Genomic DNA, 12,128 nt, shown 5'->3' on the forward strand with positions numbered 1-12,128 from the left:
CGTGCTTTTGTAGCGGCTTCAGTCTCCCGCAGTCACGGAGTTTAAAATATCAACTACCGTATGTGCTGGCATACTGAACCATTCTTTTCTTTTTTTTTCTTGAATACAGAATTGAGAACAACGCGGGAGAAGAGTTTTTTTTTTTTTACATAGTGAAAACGTCACACTGCATTCACTTCAGGTTCTGCGAATTTGTAATGAAATATTATCGGCTAGACGATTATTTGCGAGTCAGTACAATAATCACAATAAAGCCTCCTTCCTCTCTGCAGCTGGTTTCTTGAAGCTACTCGCGCACTTTTATGCGTGTCGCGAGTTCAGATTTGTAGCCGTCTCAATGCTTTCGTGAGATGAAATATCGTCGCTTTTTTTATGGTTATTGCGTTTCTCGCTTTGCCTTTTTTTTTTTCTATTGGCCCAACCTCCTTCACACGCCTTCGGCCATAGGGATCGGCAACTTCGCGCCAGAATGGTCTTACGAGCCTCTAGGCTGTCGGGAATTTAGGAGGCCACTGAAAAGCGTGCTTAAGTTTTCGTACGTTAAGTGTCGAGCGAACAACGGATTCTTACTGGGATGAAACCGATAGCTCTTGCGGAAAAACCTTCTGTTATTGTTTTCTTTTTTCTACATGAGAGCGCGTCGCTACATCGGGATCGAAATATTTGAGAGAGAATAATTCACATTTCTCAATATACTATTGTTTGAGCTCAGCTGAAGGATACAATAACGTGTTTTATTAGTACTCCTCCACGAGCACCGGTTCCACGGCTGCTACAGGAACAGAAATACTAAGATTTATTTTACACATGAGTCATCGAAATGTAGACAGTGCCTGAAAATGCTACCGTACCCGTGGCTTTTGCTGAGCTGATGAAAAGCTAGGACTCTGACTTGGAACCTGTATTCTACCGTAAACGCCATTGTCCTAACGTGGTCGCAGCCATCAATACGAAAGCCTACTGCTTGAGCTATACACACCAGTCTGAATATCTTCCGTGCTTATAACGATAAATAAAAACAAATAATCTCTCATGTAAAAGCCTCACCCAAGGACCTTTGAACTATATTAAAATTAAAATAAATCGGCATAAAAATTTTTATTGCCTTTCTCCTAATCCAACTAGGCGCGAAAACAAAAAAAAGTGTTTTGCTTTGTATGACCCCTTCTGTCGCAATTTTCCGTAACAAAAGTGACCATAAGCTGTAACCGAAAGAGGACAGCTCTAGTCAAATATGCCAGACGATTCCTTATATATGCAAAACCATGCGCATTTTCTTTTTCTCCTATCATCTGCATTCTGCTTACATGCATGCCTTGTTTTACATTTGGCCTCCAATGCACATTTATTTTACAACCTTAAATTCAAGTTTTTCATGCCATACAATGCATCTGCTGAGGCTGCCTCCACAGGGAGGCTGCAGTTCGTTTTGCTATACAGCATTTTAGTGAACGGGCACTAGATGTGTCACTCGCGAAAACCTCTTTGTGTACGGGTGAAGCTTTGAAGCATGGCTCGTGCGCCACGTTCAAGTCTGGGTTTAAGAAGCAGAAGTTGTCGGCCAGCCGCTTGTAGATCTTCTGCCGTCTACGTGGAACCTATAATAGCTACAACATGTCACAAACGAAAAAGCCGTTTTACTCAAGTGAAGCCGCGGTGCAACAGATGAGGCAGAGTGGAGGAGTATGATGGGGACAACAGCTTCGCGCCAGCTGCAGTCAAAGGGAGGAAAGTGGGTCGCATCGACTGCAGCCGATGGGAGGAAGGAGCATCGCGCTCAGCTGCAGTTAATGGCAGTGTGTCGCGTCGTGCCAGCTGCAGTCGGGGTAGAGCGATACGTCATCTGAGCTTAGTTTTTGTTCAAAATTTTTGCCATTAGTCATAATGAGAAAGAGAGGAGGATGTGAGAGAAAGGAATTAGAAGGAAGCAACAAGACACCATAGGAGAATAATTAAATGCTGAGTGTATAACTGAACCATCGCTTCTCCTTCCATTCAGTAATATACAATTTGCACACAAGTATAGTAGTTCTGGTCATCTTTGGTCATCTGATGAGAAGAGAGGAGTCGCTGGAGAAAGATTTGATGTTGGGAAAGGTTGAGGGCCGCCGGAGAAGGGGTAGGCAGCGAACACGATGGTTATATGGCTTCCTCGAGGCGCTGCAGATGAAGTTATGTAATGTTAGGAAGATAATGAGAGACTGGAAAACGTGGCGTGACATTTTCCATAGGGTCACGAAGAGTCGGACACGACTGAACGACTGAACTGAACTGAACTGATAGTAGTTGTACTGAATCTATCACAGTCCACCTTTCCAGAACATACAACAGGCAAATTATCATCCAGTTGTGAAATAAACACATGGGAAGGCAACCTAGACGAGAACAAAGTGAGAGAGTAAAGATGTGCAAGGAAAATGAAAATAAATTTTATCGCTGTCTTCAAACACCACCATAGCCTTGATGTACTACCCCTCCCTCTTTCCCGTTTTTCAATTTTTGTGTTTTTTTTCTTTTCTGCAATGCAAAATTTTCTTTTTGCCCATCCCTTATTTTATAATGATTTAAGCCTGTTGTGCGTTTGGCGGTGCGGGCTGGGCAACGTTTTTTTTTTTTTATTGCGTTAGCAATACTGCGCCAGGTTTCAGCCCATCGCGTATTCCCGGGTAGGGCCACGTTTGACTTTGAGCCGCAGCCATGCCGTATGAACGTGCCTAGAGGTAACATAAATGCCAAGGTCCTAGCAGGCTAATTCTGACATAACCGTCCCATGTGAAACGAGAGACCCAAGTTGGCAGCTCCTGCCAACGAGCCGCGGCTCCGACCGCGCCACGCCAACCGCTTGAGTTGGGAGCCCATCTCTCGCTTTTGTGTCACGTGGGTTGTGACGTCACAGCGTCGCGTGGGTACGACGTGGCTGCCGCCACGCTACGCTGAAGGCTCGAAACCTAGAGTAGTATTGCTTTCGCGTTAATATTCCGAAGTATATAGGGCCTCTTTTTGACCATCGGCAACAAGCACAACCAGAAGCATGCACCGTATACTACTCGCGCAACTACGAGCAGCTGCGCATAATCGCGGAGACGTTCAGAGCAGCACTAGCATCGTCCGTCCAACAGAGCAAAGTGACTCTTTCGCACCAATGCAGCGCTAATACAACACAACATAGCACTTTGGCAGCTATGATTTCGATTACCCGGTGATTAATTAAGAAGCAGATGAGGCTTTTTTTGTAGACTTTATAAATTTATTCACAATTCATGGCTACAGTTTGGTCACGCCTGTGCGACCAACCAAGTGGAATACCACATCTTTATGAGGTTCGGACATAAACATCGCAGATAGTACGAATCAGACCTCGCATCAAGTGAGCTGTCGGCATTAAATCGTCGCTCCGAAGCCATTCACAGTCCGTATGAGGCTGAATCGCTGCCAGCCTCCTTATTTATTCACCAGCGTACTGCTTAAAAGCCTCTTCAATTGGCATTGCCCTTGAGGTAAACGCAGACCACCAAATAACCTACCGTAATTTATTTTCTTCAAATACCCGCCCTTCCTCGCTAAACTACCACACCAACATTCGATCTCAACGGCGGATACGGACATGCTCCCAGGATAATTCCTGAGACGGTGGGCCTGGAATTGAGATCCCACTTTTTCATCCAACTTGCCCGCAGGCTGACTGCCGACCTCAAATGACTTCCGAACGGAGCGCGCCTCGACACCGTATAGAGCCGGGAACAAAGATCGCTGCCGTTTCTTCCTATGCACAGGCCAACCGACATCAACATTAAAGTTTGGAGCCACAATCTCTCTTAAGGGCCAAGAAACGCGGAAGCTCTCCTTTTGAATGGCCCTCTCAAACGAAGGAACAAAGCAAACGAAAGATATCAGAGGCACGGACCCGCGGAGCGTTCATGTGAAGTCTTAAGAAAAGACAAATCCCCTTGCGACCTTGCGGCGTTAAGAATAAATAGTAACTGGCCGGTACTCGTTCATCAGCAAAGCCACAGTCCTGCGAACGATAAGAGGTTAGACGGCATTAATTAAGGCTCCATTACGCTAGAATACATTTGGCGTTGAAGAAAATTTACTGATAAACATACTGGGACAACACTGTGACAGTAAAACACTGCACAATACAGGAACATAAAAGGCAGTGGCAACAAATATGATTCAATGGGTACTTGGCCACGCGTTCTATGTTAATATCGCAGGTCCAACAGACTCCCCCAGGAGCTCTGAACAAGCATATTTATTGCGAGGTTGTCAGTGCTGCTTTGGACTCACCCATATATGTAGGCTAGCAGCAGACTTAAGGCTTTAAAGATCAGAACCTAGTTGAAATCATATAGACGGCAATTGCGCATATCAAAATGACGTTCTTAGTAATGCCATATTGCCCTTTCTGAGGTGGGCATGTCGCGCCGACCACCTCCGGAGGAAGCTTTGCTCTCCAAGAGCAAACAGCTGGCCATCTAGGTAACTCCATATTAGTATTGAGAGACGCACTAGCATGGATAACATTACGTGACGGGGTCACCGAACGTATACCAAATGCACTTCAACCCAAAGCCCCCATTTTGTAGCCAAAACTACACTGCGGTGCAGTTTGGCTACAAAATGGTAGAAGAAGAAGACAGGTAACTCGGTAGTTGGTAGAGGCGAACGACTACAGCGAGTTGCTAGGACGGAAGGTTCGTTCGAACGTTGTGACGTTGGTGTGCCCCGCAGTTCGTCGTGGAGATGATGTCATACCACTAAAAGTCTTCTATACCGAAATGAGAATGGTCAACGACGAGAGGCAAGGGGTGCTCGTACGTGAAGTGATTCCCCTATGGTATAAGTAAAGCTGAAACCATAGAATAAACTGCTTTGCGCAAAAGCCATGCCTTTACTTTCAAGCCGAATCTAAGCGTAGCCATGCAGATTGCTTTCGCGTAAATCTAGGTTTAACTAAAAGCCAAAGCATAGCTAATTTTTTGTTAATCCGGCCCTCCCTAAGTATCATAGTTAGTGAAGTCAACTTTCATGCTGCTTCCTAGTTTCACCTAGTTCAAATCACTTTCACGGCAACTGCACATCGTTGTAATGAGAAATTTATTAAGCAAAGAAACTTACAAGACTGTTGTTACAGTTGTTGTTGGCTCCTTTGGGCTCACAAATATACATAGGCGGGCTGCAGGCTCGCGACTTCGAAGGCAAGAACCTAGTTCAAATCACTTCCACGCCAACTGCACATCGTTGTAAAGGGAAATTTATTAAACAAAATAACCTTAGAATGGAGTGTTTTTAAGTTGTTGTTGTTGTTGTTGTTGCCAACCAACATACGCCGGGCATGCAAAAAAAAATGGCGTCAGTGTACGACATTACTAACAGCCCACCATGTTGCGCCAAATTTCCCCTTTTGTGTATCATAATTGTGAAAACGTTTTTTTCTGCACCGTTGCGGGTGGGGTCAAACCGTTTACCTTCGCATCTAGTATGTATACCTTCTAGTAAGGCTACTTTGGGATAGGGATCCAAGCTGACGACATATGTACCTCCAGTTGTATGCCTTAATCACCTCAACCTACAACTTGTATCGCAGGGGGCGCTGTTAGATGAGGAGTGTGAGTGGAGACGGCACTATCAGAGAAACAGAGAGAGTGCAAATAGCATCGCACTGCCGCTCACATGGTAACGCGCGCCGCGGAAGGAAGATTGGGAAGCGGTAATCGCGGTGGCACTTCGTTCGCGCCAGCTTTAACTTTCGTACACGTAGCCTGTCCTAAGTGTCTCCGCTGAATTTTGTAACATCACTGCGAAACTAGGTACCGTGAACGAGCTTCTCGCTTTGCGAACCAGAATAAGAATAGGGAAGCTTGACACCATAGCCATTTAAGAGAATGATAAAAGACAGTTCATTCCGCTGCAATTGGGAACGATCTCGCTACATGGACTCATGCCTGTCATAAAAAGGATAGCTCAATCTCAGAAAGAGCAGGCTCTTTTCATTTACGCGCATGTTCAGAAAGAGAAGAGATAAACGGAAATGCCAAAAGGAATACCATGATAGAAGGTTCATTACCATTACTACGTCGAACCACGATAACTCTGACCAGCATTAAACGCACTTTCCCCTTGCTGTCCGCCGGAGATCGTTATTATCGTACCTTTCACCGCAGCTTTTCGAAGCCGAAGAAAGGCGAACACCTGGAACCATTGTGCTGCCTGCGTTAGTCGTTTCCCTTTGGAGTGTGGTTTGCACTTACTCGTGAGATCGCAAAGCGGGTCGTGTACCGAGCGAATCCCGTCCGGAGCTCGGTAATCAAGCACCCTGCGGCTACGGTTCCTCTTACGTTTTTGCCCGTCTTCCTGGTTCTTCTCTCTGCAGCTGGGCGAGAAGTTGCCTGTGATCCGGGCCACTTCCGCTGTCTGGACGGCACCTGCATTGTGGAGAGGCTCGTCTGCAACGGAACACCCGACTGCCCCGACCGCTCGGACGAAGCCCAGAACACGACTTGCAGTGAGCTGCTGCTACTTACTCGCAGCCTCCGCAATTTCTTTCTTTCTATTTTCTTTCTCATACAACAGAGCTTTCCTTGCCGCATTTGCTGCCTCCACTTAAGTACCTTGCTTCGCTCCGTCTCTTACGGCGAATTCAAAACAGTGAGGCGAACTACGTTTCCTTTCACTACGAAACTGGAGTTGTTCCAATGGGCGATTTGGATTCAGATCCAGAGTTATAACTGGACAGCGTCTAAGCCATCCCTTGACTCCTAAGACATATTACCCTCGTGATTTCGGAAAACTCGTCGTATCGCCGTCCATTTGTAATTCGCCAGTGATAGCATATACAGAAATGCACTCCCCCTCCCGCTCTTTCTTTAGTTTAGTTTTTAGGGTGTAACGGTCCAAAGCGACTCAGGCTATGATGGACTCTGTAGGGAAATACTTCAAAACTTTCTACCATCTTTAACGATATCTAACGTTTACTGACATCAAACAGTAAACGGGCTCCTTGCATTTCACCGTCATCCAAAAGCGGCAGCTGCGGCCGGGATCGAACCCACTGCCTTGAGATAAGCAGTCGAGTTCCCTAACTACTGATTCACCACTGCGGGCTCCTCTTTATTCTCTTGATCAATTCAAAGCATCCCTATTAAAGAACGTTTTCAGCGTACTCAGCTGGAGATACTGTATAAACCAGGAATGGTATAGTTCTCTGGGCGCCAAAAATCAGCTTGTTTTAGCAGCTCAAACTCACTAGTGTTAGAGCTTAACCTAATGTACTAATCGCAGAGCTCTGCATCGCTGTACGACCAGCTCAAGCAGCGAATTGTATAAAGCGAACAGACTTCGAGACGTTTTCGGGAGACGCAGCAGCTAGTAACTGATACAAGTAAAGTTATCCCCCCCCCCCCCCCCCCCCTCTGCACCCTTCACCACTTACAACATGTCGGCTACTTGTTGGTTTTGAAATGCCGCACCACCCGTAGAGATGCCCGACAATAAATATCGGAAGCATAGTAGCACTAATTAGTCAGTGTTAAAGGCTGCTAACGAATTGTTTAATCTGCAATATACTGCGCAGCAGCTGTCTCTGAGATATCCTCTTAGTTTTTCGTTGTGCCGGAGAAAAAAAAGAAATGTTTCGCAAAGGTCAGGTTAAAAACAAGTTTAGTCCAGTAGTTATTTCCGCTGCAGCTAATTTTTCTTACCTGAGTAATTACGCAACTAAAGTAGTTAAATATTAAGACATTCTTGAAAGGTGCCACAAATTTCCTTCTATTACAAATTTTTCATTGTATCATTTAGTCAACCGTTGCTACAACAGGTTCACCTTCTATATGGACGATAGGAACACGAGGATATTGAACTCTCCGTCTGCAGTCAAATTTGAATTCTATGTATTACGTATTTAATGTTCTTAGGAGAAAACACACGACGCGAAACTAATTAGAGCTTTCGAAAACTGAAGTGCTACGGTGTATGTGTGGATACGACTTCAAAAGCTCTCCCGCGCAGGAAGTGAGTCACAGCCGTTTGTATGTTTTTTGTTTGTTTTTTTCGAATTATTTGAAACGTCAGTTTAGCTGCTATATTTCTTTGCTTTTCCACGATACTACTAAAGTGTTCTCAAATCGCCCCTGTAATTACGCAAGTAATCTTCGTTCCATTCTGCATTGCGCGGGTGGGTCTAAGCAGGAACTAAAATCAGTCCTTCAACTGCCAGTAAACCAAAGGTCAGTCGGTTGCATTCAAAGAGCTCTTGCCGGGACCCGCACTTAAACTTTTTCATGGCGCTAACACCACCATGAATTTCAGATGCATTCGTTCTTGCAATAAGCCTGTAACCTCTGTTTATTTTTACAAGCCGAAATACTAAGTATTAAGTCTCCTCAATTAAATTCTGTACTCAATGTATCTAATTTGAGTATACGACCCCGAAGCCAATAATTCAAGTTGACTCCGGTTCTCGGCGTTTCTGAGTAATTTTCCCGGGAGTTCCGAACTCCGACCACCATTTATTGTTCAACTTCAAAGCTGCTGCCGACTTGCGAAAGAGGTCACCCCTTACTGGCTTACTGGCAGCTGAAGGAGTCTTAAGTAATAGCAAATGGCGTACGCGAGACATAACATTCTTGGCGGGGCAATAGTCACGTTCGCCTTACGATGAGACACACCTGAGGGTTCTTTCGTCCATATGTTGTGTTTTGCCGCTTTTGTGCCAAGTGTGAAAACAGCTCACCCAAAAATATAGTTTTACTAAAGTGTGAGATGCGTAGCTTCACTGTCGCTGCGTGTGCTGCACGTGTCTGAATGTGCGCTTTACGTGCCAGTTTAGCGGAGCGCGCGCGCGCGCGTTGCGTGTGCCGTGTTCGGGTGAGAACCCGCGCTAGACTTTCTGCTTCGTTTCTCGCACCTAGAGACGAGCACGCCCTGCCGGGAGGACGGCTTCCCCTGCCAGCATCAGTGCATGGCCACCGCCACTGGGCAGCGCTGCTCCTGCAAGGAGGGATACCAGCTGGCGCCCGACGGCCGCTCCTGCCTCGGTGAGTCTGGATTAATGCGCTGCTGGCCTCATTGTTCATCCCCCTGCTCGGGTTTTCTATGCCTGCTTACTCCGCCTTGTTTGTTACCTTCGCTCATTTTTTATGTTCGCGTTGTTCTTTTTTTGTGCGCTTTGTTGCTGATTTTGTTCAAGTGAGGCTAGTAAACCGGAGAAAAAGGTTAGAGGGGGGAGAGTGAATTAAGGAAGTGGACACTTTAACGTTAATTTCACCGGCAAGTTCCCATCATCAAAACAACATTACTGAATAAAAAAAAATTTACGCAAACCTACTACAAAATGAAATTTCAGGTTGCTTTATTTTTACTTTTATTTGGGTATTGAAGCATGTTATATATGTCTGACTAGCTTTCCGCTGCGCAGGTTATGTGATATAAGGAAATAAAAATAACCGACTAAGCTTCACTCAAAGTCGTATTATTATGTTTGTTTCTTTTTTCGTGTAGTTTATTCATTTCTTTTTTTTTTCTGACTTATCTTTTGCTTTTCCTTTTGGCGTGTACGTTCCATGTCCTTTCTGCCTGCTCACCGGTACACACCAAAGCCATTTCGGAGCAGGTGTACACACGTGGAAACTTGTAACTGCGATGCCTAGTCGTTATTTCTGCATAAGAGTGGTTCTGTGTCGCTGTAGAGCAAGCTGCAGCATAAATAATATGTTTGTATCAAGCGTGGAGATGAAGCTATGTAACAGGTCAGTTAAATTGCGTCTGCCTTCGTTCCGCGCCTAACATCACGACACTAAACTCAAAACGAAAAAAAAAAAAAAACAATACAACTTGAAAAAAAAAAAAGAGAAAACAATGCATCTTACCATATATTGTGAACAAACACAGCTTCTACATAGCCGAGGTTACTTTTATGAAAACAGTTGAGTCCTGCAGTCCACTGTTACGCCATATAAAGATCAGTGCCTCATGAAAGTGCAAACCAAATATTGCGTCCTGTACGATAAGGAAATTCTCGCTGGGAGCCTAATGGACCGCTCGCGCCTCCAAGATCAGAGTCAACAGGAAGCATGACTGTGGTCTGAGGAAATCTTATGCGCCCAGGGCAGTGCAGTGGAAGGCCTTGACGTAGTATCCTGCAAGGCCAAAACACACGCGAAAAATTCTTTTATTCTTTACCACGTTAGCTTGCTGATCCGGACGTCTGGAAAAACAGTTCAGTTCTATAGCTAGAAGTGATAGACGGCTTCTTGCTCTTTGTACACAATGTTTGCAGAAGATAAGCGCATGTACGCAGGGCTCAGTATTTGTGCAGTTCTGGATGGTTTTCCTTGTCCAGAAGCTGTTTGCCCGTCGCCTGGCTTTAATGAAGCTGGTTCTGACAGCGCACAAAGACGGGGGTAGACAGAAAAGTAGATGGGCAGAGAGTTCTGCGCACTCTCGTCTTTGTGGGCTGTCTCAACTAGAAAAAAGAAATGGAGTACCAATTCGTTCAATAAAAGGCATGTCCAATGGCACCTTTGGCCGCCGTCTGATTCATTGCATTGTTAAATGAATATTTTTTATTGGAATTGGAATTGGAATTGGAATTGGTTTATTTATTCCTCGTACAAGCGAGAGGAGGCAGGGACTAAAGGCTATGTGAAAGCCTGACAGAGGTCCCTGCCCCCAACACAGATTCTGGCATTAGAAATTATAAACATGTATCAGTAGCAGTTTGTCATTTCATTTATCTAATTATCTTTCGCATCTGGCGTTCGCCCTGCCGCACACAGTGGTTAAAACGCTCGACTGCAGCGTCCCGAGGATGTGGGATCGCATTCCAGCCGCTCCAGCCGCTTTTCGATAGCGGCGAAAAGCGAGGAGCCCATGTTTTGTGCGACGTCAGTGCACGTTAAAGAACCCCTGGTGGTCGAATTTTTTGGAATCTCCCACTACGACGTCTCTCATAGCCTGAGTTGCCTTGGACCACTAAACTCCATAAGCCAAACAACAGCATTTCACGTTTGGCACCTCCCAACCGTACAGTCAGGTACATTGCCTGCTTTGAATAAAAGGCAACCAAGTACTAAACATCACGACCATTTTCATCGCGAGAAAATCATGGGCACGTTGCGTAACCCTAACAGTTGAAGCTACCAAGGCGAATGGACACAGAATTAACATTCGGTTGAAAACAATAGCGCAGAATTGAAGTTCAACACTATAGCCAAACGGGCGAGTTGGTGGAACATATTGGATGGAAAAACAGTGCGACAGACGAACACCACAGCAAAAGAACACAAGACGAGCGCTGACAGCGCTCGTCTAGCGCAGGATGTCTCCCTGATGTTCTCATATTTGACACACGTGAAGCGCACTTCACCCCAACACTGCCTTTCTTTTTTGTTTGTTTGTTTGTTTGTTTGTTTCATTGTTTGTTTGTGTTTGTTTGTTTGTTTGTTTGTTTGTTTGTTTGTTTGTTTGTTTGTTTGTTTGTTTGTTTGTTTGTTTGTTTGTTTGTTTGTTTGTTTGTTTGTTTGTTTGTTTGTTTGTTTGTTTGTTTTGTCGAGGGCGGCTTTCTCACTGCGCCTGTTATGTTCAAAAACGAATTCCCCGTTCTGAGTTATTTTCACTTCCCATTTCTGACGCGACACTCAGCTTACGTTCATTTGTCGGCCAAATGAAATCGCCTGCCTTTATTCATGAGCCGTAAGGGAAGAGGGGGGATGGTGAGCACCCTACATTTTCTAATGCAGGGTGCCACGTTGCCATTTATAGCGGTCATTAGCGTATAATAGTGTTCAAGCGCATCCTCTCTACCAATTGAACCTTTAGTATGGAAGTTTCAATTCGCAATTTCTCGCAGTGTACGAGGCAAGCGTCACTCACGTATACGACAATGACACGAGAAATGAAAAACGTATCAACCGAACCTTTACTGACATCAGACACTGCTTACAGATTGTTAGCCGGCCTTGATATTCGAGCGGAAGAATAAAGACTGCTAGGGAAGCAAGAATTTGCACTCTTCCAATGTAAAGTGCAGAAAATTCGGAAATAAAAGACGGCAGATAGACTTATAGATAAACCTTTGGTAGCAAATAGCTAGATAGAACGTAGAGAGATTGGCGTCGTCATCCTGC

At 45.1% G+C, this 12,128-nt stretch overlaps 1 protein-coding gene across 1 annotated transcript in view; it reads left to right on the plus strand.

Moving 5' to 3' along the window:
* Positions 1–12,128, plus strand: part of Lrp4 (LDL receptor related protein 4) — a 193,005-nt gene that overhangs the window by 93,433 nt on the left and 87,444 nt on the right. The window contains exons 7-8 of the mRNA XM_084602336.1: positions 6,377–6,508; positions 8,886–9,038. Of these exons, the coding sequence (XP_084458462.1) occupies positions 6,377–6,508; positions 8,886–9,038 (285 nt within the window). The remainder of the gene's footprint in view (positions 1–6,376; positions 6,509–8,885; positions 9,039–12,128) is intronic.

The sequence above is a fragment of the Amblyomma maculatum genome, chromosome 4, assembly GCF_055883805.1.
Source record: "Amblyomma maculatum isolate TAMU_Amacu chromosome 4, ASM5588380v1, whole genome shotgun sequence".
Lineage (NCBI taxonomy): Eukaryota > Metazoa > Arthropoda > Arachnida > Ixodida > Ixodidae > Amblyomma > Amblyomma maculatum.